General features: G+C 40.9%; 1 protein-coding gene across 3 annotated transcripts in view; it reads right to left on the bottom strand.

Annotated features, from left to right (window-relative positions):
- Positions 1-16,735, bottom strand: part of SECISBP2L (SECIS binding protein 2 like) — a 47,960-nt gene that overhangs the window by 11,489 nt on the left and 19,736 nt on the right. The window contains exons 3-13 of one of the 3 annotated variants that reach the window (XM_019504172.1): positions 16,525-16,735; positions 14,262-14,397; positions 11,729-11,958; positions 11,617-11,641; positions 10,470-10,585; positions 7,579-7,710; positions 6,853-6,936; positions 5,200-5,367; positions 4,906-5,047; positions 3,158-3,327; positions 1,018-1,150 (exon numbers count right to left, since the gene is read on the bottom strand). The exon at positions 16,525-16,735 is cut by the window's right edge and continues 114 nt beyond it. In XM_019504172.1, coding sequence (XP_019359717.1) covers positions 1,018-1,150; positions 3,158-3,327; positions 4,906-5,047; positions 5,200-5,367; positions 6,853-6,936; positions 7,579-7,710; positions 10,470-10,585; positions 11,617-11,641; positions 11,729-11,958; positions 14,262-14,397; positions 16,525-16,735 — 1,547 coding nt within the window. Of the gene's footprint in view, positions 1-1,017; positions 1,151-3,157; positions 3,328-4,905; positions 5,048-5,199; positions 5,368-6,852; positions 6,937-7,578; positions 7,711-10,469; positions 10,586-11,616; positions 11,642-11,728; positions 11,959-14,261; positions 14,404-16,524 lie in introns of all 3 variants that reach the window. The other 2 variants (XM_019504171.1, XM_019504173.1) reach the window with 2 other exon arrangements.

The raw sequence follows: 16,735 nt of genomic DNA, 5'->3' as shown, positions 1-16,735 counted from the left end.
GGGGTTGGGTTGGGGGGGGGGGGGGGAAGGGAAGTGTGAGAGGCATAAGCAGGGCCAGGGGGACCATGGGGGGTATTTTCAGACTGTACCCCCTCCTTCTCTGAAGTGTGGATACTCAAAACCATAGTTGGTGAGGGAAACCTGTACAGACACTTTTCTTTATAAAAATTGGTACCAATCCGATATCAAACCAATGTATTAGAGGTGCATTGATACATTTTGCAGACCTAGGCTACATTTTGTAGACCTAGATCAGGCTTTTTAAAAATTCCCACTACATTAATGGGGGGGGGGGTAGGAGGGGGAGAAGAGGGACCTAGTCTTGGATTTGAGTGCATATTAACATATGTACTCACAAGAAGTGAAATACTTTGAGAAATGAGTGCTAAGTGAATAGTAGATTATTGAAGTTGGAAGCAAGGTTTGAACCATTTACCAACTCCAAATATTACAGAACAGCTTATGAGAAGGCCCCACAGAAATTCAAGTTAAAAGTGGCAATTTTTAAGTTGAAGTTTTTACCAGATGTCAGGAAAAAAGGCTTCTTAACAGGGTGGCCCAGGAGAAAGAAGCATCTCAAATGAAGTGTGAGACTTCGTATTCTAGTCATTTAAACTAGACTCAATGAGACTGGGAAGAATCTTACATATTGGATGACCTAGAATATAAGCCTTCTGGACAAATTTCTAGCACCTCAGAAGGGAAATAGATATTCAGTGTACAGCCAACCCCACTTAGTGCTCCTAATTGGTTCCCGAAACAATGAGCATTAAGTGAAACCATAAGTATTTGATGACCTAAGATGGCAACTGCAATTGTTTTTAATGACCCAAGATAATGACTGTGAGCGTTAATGAAACTTGCTGAGTGCTAAGTGAAATCAGGTATCAATTTTAAATGAGGTGTTATAGCCAAATAGTGCTGAGTGAAACAGTGTTAAATAGGGGGTGCCTGTATAACAAGCTAACATCAGTGAAATGTATTATAAAAGGGTTATAAAAATGTAAGAGTTCTTACCTTCTTGTGAGGCTATCTCCTGAGACTGGTCAGAAGTTAAACTTATTTGAACCTCTTTCTGTTCATCAGATCCTAGAAGACTGTGATCCACACTTGAACGGCCTTTCTTTTCTTCTCTCTCTTTTAAAATGATCTAGAAACAAAGATACAAACTTTCAATCAATTACAAACCTGCAGGTTATAGATTTCTACAGTGGAGCAAGATACTTCCATTACACAGAAAACATTGGGTTTACTTTCAGTGTTACTATGTCAAAATGTCTTAGAGCAACTTAAACTACCCATTTAAAAAGTCCTTAACTGATGGACAATACAAGGAAAATTTCTTTTAAAAAGTTTCCACCATGTATGAACACATGTTTATATTATAAGCACTGCTGCTGGGAGGAGGTTTCACAGCTTTTGTTTTAAATACTTTCCAACTTCCGTATGGAAAGAACATTCACTTTTCTCACTACTTCTCACTCCCGCTCTTGGTAATATACCTGGTGCACAAACGTAATAAAAAAATAACAATAGAATCTTCTATTCCTTCCTGTGAAAAAGGACAATATTAAGTGCTGAAATGATGTTGACCTTTGTAGTACCAAGACAGACCAAAATAGCCAAACAAGTGTTGCAATGAAAAAAAAAAAAAAAAAAATCAAATGTATGGAACAGATTCTCAGCCCTGTTCCTGTCCCTTCTTTGCTGCCTTCACAGTGAGAAATGCTCATGTGAATTTTCCAACCCATCACCTGGCATAAGAGAATCCATGCATAGCAAGGTCAGAGTCAAGAGTAACCCGCTATACATTACTTGCTTTTGGCCCCCATTGCTAGTAGGAGGGCTGTTCCCAGGGAATATCAGAAGCATACTGCATCCACTAAATCTGGAAGATCACGAGAAAGCCATTCCTTGTGGTGCATGATGACGCATCTTTAGATGACCCCAAATTTGCCAAAGATTAGGGGATCACAACTGGAGCTTAATCAAGTCTTTGCTCTCTAAACCAGGGATTGACAACCTTCTGCCACTAGAGGCTGCTGTTTGTGACCCCACTGTGGGCTTCAGGCCTCTGCATGCCCACCCATCAGCAGATGCTGAGCCTGGGAATGCCTCTGCTGCCATGGCTGGAACATGCTGCTGATTCCGACAGGTTCAAGTGTCCTTATGGGCTGGATTTGGCCCGCAGATCAAAGTTTGCTAATCCCTGTTCTGCAGCCTTTGAGTCCCACACTGCCAGGACAGAAGATCTGACCATATAAATTCAGGATATGATCATCACAGAAAGCTTATTTCTAGGAAAAAGCATCTCAATCTCATCCTGGGCTGCACAACAAAACTAACATGGTCTTGCAGAAATTCTACCTGGCCATTTCAAGATCAGGTCAATGCTTTGTCACAAACCTGATGTGTACTGTACTGGCGCATGGGATGCTGCACCATACTTGTGTTAGTTTTAAACATGAGAAGACACAATGTTCATTTGCATTTAGGTAAAATGCATTAATGTAACTTTTTGAAAAAATAGTTAGTTATCAAAGAAGTAAAAATACCCTCGTGCAGGCGTCAGCAGACTTTTGCTGGCATGGGCCAGAGCTTGCAACCTGGCCCTGGCAGCAGGCCAGAAGATCCCCAAATGACCAGTTGCTTGTATTCATAATTGCAGCAGATCTGCAACACCTGCAGCTAGGGAAGTGCAGACATGGTAGAGGGAAGCGCTGCAAAGGGGGTGCATAGCACCACCACAGCTCCATGCTGGTGATCTCTCCTACCAGACTAGACCTCTGGGGGCAGAATCTGGCCTGTGGACCATAGGTTGTTGACCCTTGCCTCAGTGCTTTACATACTAGAAAGCACCAATGTAGATTGATTTCTACCAATCAGTCACAACAGTGTAGCTACTTATTCTACACAAATGAACCTCTGTTCAATCCAGTTATCTAAATACTTCCTTGCAACTGCTTTAAAATGTACAAGTAAAGTGACAGAGCAAGACAGCGACACAGGTGTCAGGACTAAATTCAGGATGCAGGCATCTCAGTCCTATACTCTATGCCACCAGACAACAGCTAAAAATTACTGAAATAATTATGCCAAGTCATTTTATTTCTCAAATCCTGAAACATGACAGTTTCCAAGAGGTTGTGCCATTTACCTTTTTAAGTGCTGTAGGACGTTTCAGTTTTGCTATCTCTCGCTCTTTTCCTCTTTTTACTTTTGGAGCAGTTGAGTCCAAAGGATTAAGGCAACCCATAGATGGCTGTTCCTTAGTTAATGATTTTCTGTTGGCCGATTCTTTGGTATGAAAAGGAACAGCACTGCCAACTAAATATAAGCAATTAGATATTATTCTCAGTGAAAGACAGTGCTGAAAGGAAACTGACATTTTAGTATTTCCACTAATGACTTCTCAAAAAACGTTTTCCTTCCTTGGAAAAAGCAGTGCACAATGACAGGAAAATTACATCACCAAGCGCTTCTGATTCCAGATGGTTTAAGTTTTAATTCAACTGAGCTTTGCGTTTTAGGAAAAAAGAGTCAATAACTGACTCCAGGAAAATAAATATACATGTAGACCATTAACCCCTCCCCCCACCAGAGGATTAGGAGGGCAACTCCTTCACGTGTCTATTGTAATCCAATTATGTAGAATAGTAAGATTCCCACTACATAAAATATCCTGTATCTAGACATGGATACTGAATCAGCAAATACATGTATTAGTTGGCATAACAGAATAAATCTTTCCTCCTCCTTAACCTCACATTTTTCTAAAGAAGAAATTAGATGTTTCCATGTGGTACCAGGACAAAACAAATGTTTTAAAAATGAAGATGACATCAGCATATATCAAAGAGCTTTGCAGAACTGTTGGATACAGCCTTGATAAATCAGAATTTATGACTAGAAGACACCCTGAAAATGTGAGCACTGCAAAGTAGTAAGCAAGTTACCATATCTATTATCAGGTTGTATTTGGTTCATTTCTCAGGAACAGGATAGCAGAGTGGTGCTCAACCTTTTTGGTCAGTAGCCCGGATGGGCAGTTCCCAGGCTGTCCATAGGCTGGATCTGGCTGGTGGTCCCAATTCAGCACAGGGCAGTTGTGGCAGAGCCCCATCTGGCTGCGTTTGGGGGGGGGGGGCATCCTGTCTCCAACCTGGCCCCGCCAAGGGCCAGTGATGACGGAAGGGTTGTGGCCCAGCCCAACCTAGCCATGCAGGGGGAAGGGTTGTGGCCAAGCCCCACAGGAGAGTGGGGCCATGGCTCAGCTCCAACCTAGCCCCATGGGTGGAAGGGAACTTGAGCCAGCCCCAACCCAACCCCAGCAGGAGAGCAGGCAGGGCCCAGCCCTATCCAGCCTGTGGGAGGGGCAGGGTATGGCTTCATCCAGCCAAAGGGTTGTGGGAAGGGGGCATGACCTGGCTTTAACATGCTGCGCGGGGCTCAGGGTTTGGGAATTTGGCAGCAGGGAAGGGTGGCTGTATTTACTGCCACTACTCCTCTGCCACCGAACTTCCTTGTCTGTGGGAAGCCCTGCAGCCCACATTGGGCCTGCAGGCTGGAGGCTGAGAACCCCAGGGTTAGCATTATTCAAAGTAGTGGATAAAACTGCCATTTTAGTAAACATTTGTCAGTTTACAAGATGGAAATTCATTATTGTATCCCAAGTGGCACAGCTGTACCTAAAAGTGCAGGGATTAAGAAAGTGCAATTTTTGAAGTAGTTTTTAGTTAATACATTGCAAACTGATTAAGTTTTATAATATTGTAAGCCTTGTTTAAAATATCCATAACTTTACAGAAATGCAACCATCATATGAGAAACTTCACCAAATTCAGAATGATCATATTCTGACACTCAAAACAGGTGCTAGGGAAAACTAGATTTAGTTAGACATACCGGTGTATGAGAGAGGTCTGGTGTTAGTGATCTGACGGGCTTTCATTGCTTGCTGCTGTTTCTCGAGAGCTGCTAACATGTCCCCCAAGTCTAACTGCACAGGAGTTTTACTCTTCTTTCCAGCTGCTTTTGATAAAGCCTCCTGTAACATGAACACCATATACTGTTTCTTTGTCTGTGTACCAAATGAGCTAAAAAGAGCAACCATTTTAAACAAAGATAACACCAACTCCAGTGTGTTAAAGAATTACCACACCCCATCACCATCAACAACAATTTGAAAATGTAACAGACCTGAAGTTTCTTTTGCTCCATGCTTATTTCAGAGTATTCTTGAGCTGTGGCAAGTGCTGCTGCCAAGGCTTTCTTCTTCTGACTTTTTGCACGTTTGGGTACAGAAGTCGTAATAGGAATGGGAGTCTGGACTATGTTGATTGGAGAATTTTCAGGCAAGTCATCCAGCTAAGGTTGTAAAAAAAAGTACACACACATTATTAACAGCTGTTACAGCATTAAAAATAATTACTTCTGTGAAAGGATTGACTTAAGGTGACTATTAGGCATTCTCCAGTACCATATTCCCTATGAGAAGAATTACAATTCAGCTACTATATAGAAAGTTAAAGTTTAAAGGATTAAAAAAGTTTAATTCTGCATAGCACTTTACCTTTATTCTGAAAGACACCCATTTTTGGGTATTTTGGAAGGAGTTTGTCTTCTTGTGTTACCTTATTTGAATATTTTATTTTGTTTTTTTATAGGCTATTTTGTGCCTGAGCCCTTTTTGAGGAAACTAAAGGCTACAAAATCTAAGTAAATAAAATAGCTATTAACTGCATTTACATCCTAATAATTATTACAGGCAGATGTCAACATGAGATATTTGTCCAATTGACTCAAACAGGATTTGGCTTTCTGGCAATGACATTTAAAAACACACAATATATTTTAAGTACAAAATTTTGCAGCAAACAATTGCACACTGAACAATTTTCAAACAATGGGAAGCACAAATCAAGCAAGCTCTGTTGATGTCAGTCTAAGATTGTATTTTTTGTGTCATGATTTAACAAAACTGTTGAGATGCATTACTAAGGGAAAATTCAATTTCTTAATTCTTTATTTTATGCTGAATTTTCTTATGAAATATTCAGTCTCTAGCCCCTCCTCCAATGAAGCTTAAACTGAATGCCTTGTTTCTGTTTGTACATCAAGGACAAAAAATGTCTAATACAGATTAAACAGTTTCTTGAGTCCAGTGCTTTGTGATGACTCATTAGTAGCCAAACTTACTGAACATTTGTTTGGGTCCTCCACAAACAGTAGTCATTTTAAAAACAATTTAAAAAAATATAAATCAGGCAGTGCAACTTTAACCACTTTTAAGACAGGTTATTTTTTAATCAGATAAGCTAACACTCAAATAAAATGCATCACTGAACATAAATGATGCTGCAAAACTTCTTAACTTTTCCTCTAATTAACTATATTAAAATATATTTTAATTTACAACACACTAGAATAGGTAAACTAATTAGCTTCATTCTTAGAAGCATTTTTCCTTCAACTGTTCCCTTAATATTATCATGAACCTTTCCTTACAGAGCCTTTCAATGTTTTTTCCTTAAGTGATTTTTAAAAATGTGTTCCCATATACATCATATAGCACCACTGTTGTTAAACAGCTTTGGAAAATAAAAATGCATAGGTTTTGACTTTTTAATGCCGTTTTTCAAGTGCTATTTTAAGTTAAAAGACATATTAGAAAGGCATTTCCACAGAAATTTATGTGAATGTATATGTTCCATATTTTTCAACAATTTTACCTTTTCCCCTCTTCAGACAGATTAGAGACTTTCATACACTATTTCCAAATTGAGACCCTAAACAAACTTGTTTTAAGAAAAAGAAATTTATTTCAGAAACATCACAAGAACTTTTACTCACTACTTTTGGTGTAATTTTTTGCTGAATGCCACCACCTTTACCACTTCCATTGTCACTGTTTAATTCTGGAAATTCATCTTCATCCTAAATGAAGATCATGCATATTAAAATGAAAGGTTTCAAAATGCAGGTCACCTTTATGTGTCCAATCAAGAGCATTAAACTTGAATGGGAAAAAAACCCAATCAAATCTGTTTCAACTAATTGAACTATATATCACTTTGTAACAAAGCAAATACTCAAATCCTAAAAAAACTGACAAGAGAAATAATTACAAGTTTATAGTCTTCTTGTAACTGATCAGCTTCAGAAATATTTTGACAGATGATTCTAGATTATGCTGGGGCAGCAATCAGGAAGACGCCCATTCAAGCAGAAAGTTCGTATATTAACAGCTCTCAAAATACAAGCTCTAAGTAGTACAATATGTTAAATAAATGGCAATTCTAGAGAAAGATGTTGAGATGATTTACCATTTTAACAACTAAATAAAAATGAAGTACACTTTGACTAAATTGAGTATAAGCTGTTTAAAAGACAACCCTCCCCCAAGAAATCCCCCATCAGTATGCATATAAGCTAGACGTACAATGCATATTATGAAATCTTTTTTTATTGTGGAACTCTGAAGTTAACTTGCAGCCAGAACAATCAACCATTCAACATTATTAGACCTTATCTGCATCTGCTTGCGAGTGTAAAAGCAATATAAATATAGAAAAATACCTCAAAATACAATGATTCAGGGCTTGGTTCAGTTTTACTCAACTGGTTGGTTGTTAAGGGCTTCTCATGCCTTTTTTGCAACTTCTGCCGTCTTTCTGAAGACGTGCTATGTCCCCTGCATCTGAAACCAGTCTAAAAGAAAGAAAGTTAGAATTAATATTATTAAAATGCATTTAGTTTAGTAAGTTTATAGACAAACAAACAAAATGCAGCTAATTAAAAGGGGACAGAGACTTGCCATATGGTAGATGCCCTGAATTAACTGTCTAGCTGTTTCTACCCCACACAAAGAGCAAACTAAACCATGCGCTTAGCACAAAATGGCGGATCCAGCCAAGATTCCCCACCCTGACAGCATCGCTCAGGCCAGCCTCCATAGAAACACTGAGCCCATGCTGCCACAGCCCCACTGTTCCTGGGATCTTCATGGGAACCAGCAGGAGTGACATAGGTAGGAGCTGCTGGGAAATGGAGTCTGTCGTGGGCCCAATCCAGACCACTGCCTGGACTTTGCCCGCTCCTGCAATAAGGCAAGAGCCAGGAGGTGGTTACAAAAAAGCTCTACGTTTCCTCCATGAAAAGCTTCACTCCAATATTATTCACCCAGCAATAATAATGTACAACATTGCTCATACGTTCAGTAATATTAATACAAAGTACCATATTTAAACAACATCCCACTCACCTGAGCTGTGGGAGACCCATGTTCAAGTCTCCATTTTGATAAAGTAGGTTTCCATCTCTCCTACTTAAGCTTTCTATACTTAATTTAAATCAATATTTGCTGGACGAGAGAGAGAGACAGACAGACAGACAGAGAGAGAGAGACTATAGCCTAGTAGAGAACCAGAGCAACTAGATCAGACTGAAACCCAGGCCTCCCACACCGAAGGAGAGTGACCTACCTGCTAGGCTATTGCTTGTTCTCTCTCACTCCCCAAAACAGCTAAGCTGTCTTTGAAAGAAAAAAAAAGTCTGAAAAGGTATCCATTTTATCCCAGCAAGGAATAAAACCAAGGAACTAAAACATCACTCTCCTTTTTTCTTTTTTTTCCTTTGTTTTCTGGCCTATCCTCATTCATATTCTGTTCAGCTCTTCACCAGTGATACACAAAAAGCTTTTAATCTCTTGGCCTGATTGCACAAGTAAAGATTCCCACCACTCCTAGAGCAGAATTTAAATTCTCATGCTGGCAGCTCCATCAGTTCAACTGCTTGCACACTTTACCTTGTGTAACTAATGCAGTTAAGAGAAGCAAAAGACTGCCCACTTATGAGCATCACAGCAGAGTCAAGCATGAGAAGCACTGACAGAGAAGGAGGCATGTTCCAAGTGGCTAGAGATCCAAATATCCTATAGCTTTCTGAATGAGCTTTTGCTGGCAAGGTTCCACTTAAGAAAGAAGCAAGTTAAATCTATGCTCTTAACTGCTGCCCTTTTGTTGCAGTGTTTCAAGGACAACTTCTCCTTCAGGTTCAAGGAGCTGGGCTGAAATCAGGTATATTTTATAGCTCTCTGTGCCAGGTCTGTTTCATTTGGCACTTTCCCTGTAATCTTAAAAAAGTCGAACAAACTGACATTTCATAATAAAAGGGTGGTGCCCCTTCTCTTCACCTGGCATACCCAGAGGCACTGACCAGGAATATAGTGTCAACACTGGCTCTGTGTCATTCTCAAGACTGTTCTCAAAAAAAATAAGCCCCCTCTATGAGCTCCTTCTGTCTCTTAAAAGCCTTCACAGCTCCAAACCTCAGACTGAGGCAGCAAAGTTGCTCTCGCACTCGAATGCTGCGCCCAAGATCCATTTCAGTATACCGGAGAGCAGCAGAATGGGACGACCCCTTAGCACCCTCACTACCTAGATCCAGGCTTGAAGCAGGGTGGCTTGGAGTGATTAGTTTTCAAACAGCATTGACGCAAAGTAACCAGAGTATATAAGGATAATCCACAATTACTGCATTCCTAGAAGACTTAGGGGGAAATCAGTTTCTCCAATTCCAATGTTCATATACAGGAGGAGAAAAAATAAGATTTAGGGAGGGGGGGTAGGGAAGGACACCCACTGACATACCATCTTGCACATGTGTACACACACAACACCCTTCCCCCTCACCTAGTTTCTAATATCCAAGGGTCTTAAGGTAAACAAGCAGCTATTTTAGAATTTGCATCTTATATCAAGATTTGTACTACTGGGCCCTGATGAAAGGCTAGTGCTTAGCCATAAAGAGCTACTCACTAACAATTTTTCAAAAAAGTTGCAAGACCATCATGGTTTGAAAGGGCACCCCCAAGCAATCCTAACATGCACCAAGATACTGAAGTAATTAAAATGCTCTAACAATTTTCTCCTAGGATAATGCCTTACATAGTTTTCAGCACACAACTATCTAATAGCCCACCTCCATAAAGAAGATTTTATAGGAATAGTAACAGGGCAAAACTCCCACAAATATAGCAGAGCTCAGCAACTTCAGGTCAGTCAACAGGAACGGGGACTTCATGTACCAAAATATTTGTGATTTCTTTAACCATCAAACAAAAGTTAACATGAGCTTTATTTCACTCAGATTGTTTAAAGCATTCATTAAACACTCCATATAGTACATGTAAATTGTTATGCTGATTATTCTATAGAGGTATCTTAATTTCACAAATTACTTTATAAATATACTTAGAAACATACGTTCCTTAACTGCAGATTATAGACTACTTACGTTTGGCAGAGATTATGTCAATACCTAGATTATGTCAATAAACAGTGTTTAAGCAGCCATGCAGTTTTGCTCCCTTTTATTCCATTTTCAGTCACTATTTAATGTATGTTAATTCTTAATGATATGAGGTACAATTTACAAAAAAACTAAAAAAATTAATTAAAAACAGGTACCTGCGAACAATTTCTCTGTTCAGCTTGCCTTCCACCTCTAGAAAATGTCGGTGTTTTTTCTATCCAAGGTTTTTTTTGAATTGCCTGGCAATTTACATTAGTCCAACTTAGACCAGCTGAAAGATATGAAAAAAGACAGATATAAAAAGCATGCGATTATTGCAGAACTTACTATGCTGATCAAGTACTACCAGATACCACAGAAAAGAAAAATACTTTTAAAATACATTGATGTGATTCCTGTAACTGTGAAAAATTCATTTCCATGCCTATAACTCTCAAATTTGGTAAAACTGTTTTTAGGAACAGAATACTGGCAATAGGCCTTTAGATTCATATTCATAGATTCATAGATTAAGGGTCGGAAGGGACCTAGTAGATCTTCTAGCCCGACCCCCCGCCAGGGCGGGAGAACAACAAAAAACCCCAAAAAGAGAAACGGGACTCAAATGAGCCTTCAACTGCCAGATGTCAAATTTCGTTATTCTGGTAGTCAGGGTTCAAATTATACTTTGGCTCTTGTGGGGGAGAGCCTGAAAAAATAAATTATACCAGTTCATTGATTAACAAGTCCACCTAGGTGAAAGAGCAATCCAATCGGAGATCTCCCCCCAAGCTCTCCTTTAATTCGCACCCTGCTGGTAGGCACACCAGGTAACAGTGACCTTAGACTGGTTTCGTACTTGGCTAAAGTTCAGCCCTATAAGTGATGGCCACTCTCTTCATCTTTTCTGTCAACTGTTTTAAGAGTTGAGTTCAGTCCAGTTGCTACACAGCGATTACTTTTTGGGTACAATACTACTCAAAACCCCTGATCAAGATAAAAGCTGTACTGTTCTGTGTTATGCAATGTACAACGAAAGACAATTGTTGCGCCAAGTAGTTTATCTGGCAGAGATACAAAACAGAAAAAAGTTGTGAAGGATAAAGCATGACAGTAATATGAATACATCATTGTTATCCAGTATTATCATGAGGCATAGAAGTTACCAGTAAAGACATCTCTTCTGAAGGAATTTGACAGAGCTCAGAAAAACAAGCCATGAAGACCAAGAAAACCCACTAGCAAAATGTAGAAAGACAATGTGACATTGAAAATATGATACATATTCAAGACTTTCTTTGCCAATAAAAACCAAAACCATACCTGCATTTATTGATGGTTCTACAATCTGAAAAGGAAAAGTGTATGTTTTAGAACATAAGTTTATTTTGCACCATCCTAAAGTGACCTACTCGCTTCATTGATGTTCACCTACATTAACTGCACCAGAATCTGCATTTCTTGAAGTCATGGCTACAGCCTGATTGTTGCTGTGTTTAGGACTGCAGTAACCACTATCACTGTCAATATCTGCTTCACTAGCCCCTTGCTCACTAGATGACTCTGCAGCAGGATGGGATGCTCGTCTTCGCCTGCTTTTGGACTTCCATAGCATTGTAGTGGCACTCTCAGAAAGTGACTTGTTAGCTATATCTGAAGGAAAATCTGTAAGACAAAGTACAGATATGTGTAGCCATTGTTAAAAAAATATAAAAATATATTAAATTAACATTCACAGTGAAACAAGTGCTACTGAAATCTTAGTAAATGATAGACTTTACAAGCTAGGCAAAAACCAAAACCAACTCCCAAAAGACACTGATCTTACAGAATGCGGGGAAATCTAATTTTCAGATCATTACCAGATCTACTTGAAGTAGGAGTTGGTTAGCACTGAACAAAATGCAGTCTATTGCATAACAAGAACCTTCTAAATGAGGAAATTAAATAACACCTGGATAAGTCAAAATTGTGTGGAACTGCATTTTTGGTTAACATTAAGGAGCAGGATTCTTGTTGCTTTAGAGGGCAAAGGGAAACAAGCAAGCACAGCAAAACATTTCAGATCATGGATTAATATAATAAAAAAGGATAAAGTCCTAATGGAGATCCTCAGATTAGATTCTTAGAAACATTCAGAAATGTATACACTGACATTGATAGAAGACTGCTAAATAACAGCTTGGCAGAACAAAGAAATCACAAGTGAAATGTTCTGTCTCTGCTTCTACCCTTGTTTTAAACCCTCATTTAGTGGGGGTGCTCCAATGTAACCGCATAAGTGTTCCAATGAGGGGTTTGTTGCAACCATTACCATTAGAAACCAAACAAAACAGATCTATTTCATGATGTCCCACAGGGAGCCAAACAGTGAGAAAGGAATGTTTAAAAAGATAGGCCACTTTTTAAAAGCTTTCTACACAAAAAACTATAGAACATTAAGAGCCCATGAAATATTAAGCAGAATAGACTCCAGTTTAAAACATGTTTTACAAATGCAAGATTAAGCTTAATGTCACGCAATAATTTACGTAGAGCCATTTCTTTATGGCACACTGTCTTAAATCTGCAAATCAGATTTTTATTTTTATTTTAAAATAATCAATTACAGGGCTTAGTAAATTCCAGGATGATAAATCAAGTCTACCCCACCGACCTGCTATGTGCCATAGAACATTTACATCTTAAGAATTTCACAACCGTTTTGTGAAATTATATGTTTGGGACTCACTTACTAGTCTTGCTACTATTCGAGCTCCCATTGATTACAGAATCCTCTGAGGAGGAGGACTTTCAACCCTCAAAGACACAGACTGAGCTACACCCAGACTACCTCCCACATATTTGCAAAACACATTTTACGGTTAACCATTTTCACACCAAAACATTTCTAAAACCATAATTCTTACCTTAAGGTTCACACACAAAACAAACAAAAAGAAAGAGAAAGGCATGTTTGCATCCAAGAACTCATTAGAAGCCTTAAAACAACAGCGCGGAAACTGAGTGAACAAAGGAGTGTTTGTATTCATAAGAAAGCAAACTGCTATTTCAGACTTCAGGGAGCTATTCTAAACAGTGAAAAATATGTTCATAATCACAGATCCCAAGAGTCTTTTGAACTAAAAAAATGTTAACATCTACAGGCTTTAGCCCATAAGACTATTTGGCTGGCTTCCCAACATACAGCCAACTCAGCAGAGTCCAAGAGAAGCCAACAGGCAGTCTTCAAATTGAGATACCACAAATGCATACTTCAAAACCTGAAAAGCCATCCTCTTTTCTTCTAAAGATTTTGGGTGTCCCTTGTGATCTCTGAGGTCCTCAGATAATCACAGTTGTACTAGAGATATCATCACAACTTCCACTGACATCAGTCACTTTGGAGTAAAATGTGACAGCAGGTGTACACCTCCCATGGCAAAGACGGCGCAGAAGGGGGTGTGCTGGAGGGGAAGGGGGTGCGACAGGACCATTCCATTTGCTCAACTCCCCTATTCCCTCTGCCTCTCTTCCCCTCCCCCTGTACTACAGGCATGGGGCTATGCCTGCCATGACAGACTCCTGAGGACGTGAGTGTGTGCTTGCACCATTCTGGTACCCAACCTGGAGTTGCTGCCTGGGGATGGTACCCTGCTTCCCCCCCAGTTATACTTCTGCATTAACTCTGAGACTATAAATTTGCTACAATTCCCCCCTCCCCCCCAAAGGCAGTTTAGCCTTAGCAACTGGAAGCAGTTCTACCTCTCATCCAAAAGCCATAACTCCAGCAGCTTTGATATTCTGTAACACTGACTAAATTGACATGCTGACAAATGCCACCTGTATGCTTCCTGCACCACTTTTTTGATACTTGTAGGCATCTGTTAGTAAATATATTGTAGGTCTAAACTGAGATAGCAAGTGGATCAGAAGACAGCAATAGGCAGTTTTGACTAGTTAATACATATATGAAGACACAACTATACCTGTTTGCTGCGCTGCATCCACCAACAATACGATTTTAGATCTATTTTCAGGGCCGGATGCACTAGTCTCTTTTTGTGTAGCTACGCTTTTCACTGGAGGCCTTTTGCTTTTTATATGTAGCTGTAACGGCTGCTGCTGCTGCTTTAAAGGTTAGCAAAATATACATGTAAGCTATAAGTGCCCCACATTAGATACAACAAAGTTGTAACTGAACAAACAAAAAGCCATTTTTAAAAGTTTTAACTGAACTTTGAATACATAAATCACCCAAAATAATTTAAAACAAATTATTAATTTATGGGATATATTACCCATAAAGTTCACAGCTATTTTAGATCACATTCTACCACTGAATTGAGAAAAATACATTCCAGTACATAATAGTTTAACATCTTTCAACATACATAGTGTTTTAAGGAGCAAATACATTAAAAGTCTAAGCTGACATCTTTTTTGGAAACTTCATTACCTAAGCAACCATTACTAATTTCAACCATTACGTAAAATAGAGAAGGGGAAAGATTAATATTGTGGTAAATGTTTATATAATATTTTTATTCTAGCTAAAATGCACTTTGTTCAGTAATGTGCTAACAGCAAAATATTGACAAATTTTAGAACAACTATTAAGTATATCTTAATAGACACTCCTTCTGAATAAAGGCAACAGCATTTCTGAGAGTATTAAGGAGCATAGCACAAGTTGCATATCAAATTTCTTACACAATATAAAAAGAGACAAAGAAAGAAATGATAAATGGTAGTCGACAACTTGTCCCAGCTCTCTACAACCAAGAAGGATCAAGAGGTGGTGATATATCTGTGTTATTATACTGCAATGGCAGGACTTTGTGCAATGTTTTGAAACACTAATTGTTTGTTACAGTAGGTCGGGGTAGGCAACATTTTTTGGCCAGAGTGCCAAAAAACACCACCATGCCTACCTTGGAAGGTGCTGGAGTGCTGGCATGCCAGAAAAACAAAATGAGGGCCGGGGGTACATGGCAAGATGCCCTGCTTGTGCCCCTTGGCCCCCACCCAGAGCCCCTGCCCCCAGCCATGCTGCCCTGTGCCGCCCAGCCAGATCTCCTGCCTGCTAGCCCTGCTGCCTCTTGCCCCCCAGCCAAAGCCCCTGACCCCCAGCCCAGGCTCTGTGGCTGCCAGCAGCTGGCCCCGGCTCTGGGGAGCTGCTGCCAGCCAGGAGCCTGGGCTGCTCCCAGCAGGGCATGCAGCATCCCAGCTGCCTGCTGGGAGCACAGGCCAGGCTTCTGGCTGGCAGTGACTCCAAACAACTGTGCTGGGCTCTGGCATCAGCTCTGTACCGGTGCAGAGCGGGCCATGGGGGAGGGGCCCGAGGCAGCACAGCCCCGGTCTCATTCCTGCTCCTGGCACAGAGGTGATAGCAGGGCTCCAGAGCCCGGCACAGCTGTTTGTAGCCAGCCTGGGCTCTGGGCAGCTGCAGCAAGCAGCAGGCAGGCTGCAAACAGCTGTCCCAGGCTCTACAGCTCTGGCATCAGCTCCATGCTGGTGGCAACTGTGTGTGCACCTTAGAGTGGACAGCAGGGCAGCGCAGCCTGCCCCAAGGTGCCCGTGCAGTCACCGCCAGCATGGAGCTGATGCCAGAGCTGTAGAGCCCAGCACAGCTGTTTGCAGCCTGTCTGCTGCTTGCTGCAGCTGCCCAGAGCCCAGGCTGGCTACAAACAGCTGTGCCAGGCTCCGGAGCCCTGCTATCACTTCTGTGCTGGGAGTCGGAGAGAGATTGGGGCTGTGCTGCCTCAGGCCCCTCCCCCACCGCCCGCTCCAATGCATGGGTACACACACCAGTTCGGAGCTAATGCTAGAGCCCAGAGCCCGGCACAGCTGTTTGGAGCCTCCTGGCTGCAGCCAGCCCCAGCTCCAGGGAGCTGCTGCCAGCCAGGAGCCCGGGCTGTGCTCCCAGAAGGCTGCTGGGACACTGCAAGCCCTGCTGGGAGCAGCCTGGGCTCCCAGCTGGCAGCAGCTACCCAGACCTGGGGCTGGCTGTGGCATGCCAAGCAAAATTGCCTCACATGCCATGCTTGGCATGTGTGCCAGGGGTTGCCAACCCCTGCTGTAAGCAATTATACTGTTGTCTCTATCCTTGTAGAGAAATCAAGGATAGAAAAAAGCGGTATTATATACATATACACAGGACAGAAGAGTCTTCTGCTTTTGTGCGAAGTTACTTCTGTATGATTTTATTTCCTTTGTTAAGGGGGGGGAAATCAGTGTCAACACACTTACTTTTTGCATAATTGGTCCCCTGTTACTGCTTCTGCTTCGCTGGTTGGATAATGGAAAGATCTGACCCGACTGGCTTGGACGATCAGTGCATTCTGTAGTAACTGTATTTACAGCACTTGCTGTTTGAAATGGTGTAGAAAAGGGTGTAGGAAAAGGGTGATAGAAACCCATAACTTGAGCACATGGTGCTGGCATCAACTGGTAGTATGTA

The sequence above is a fragment of the Gavialis gangeticus genome, unplaced genomic scaffold, assembly GCF_001723915.1.
Source record: "Gavialis gangeticus isolate Ggan-Ray unplaced genomic scaffold, GavGan_comp1, whole genome shotgun sequence".
Lineage (NCBI taxonomy): Eukaryota > Metazoa > Chordata > Crocodylia > Gavialidae > Gavialis > Gavialis gangeticus.
The sequence above is the reverse complement of the archived record's forward strand: the minus strand, read 5'-3'. Positions and strand labels throughout refer to the sequence as shown.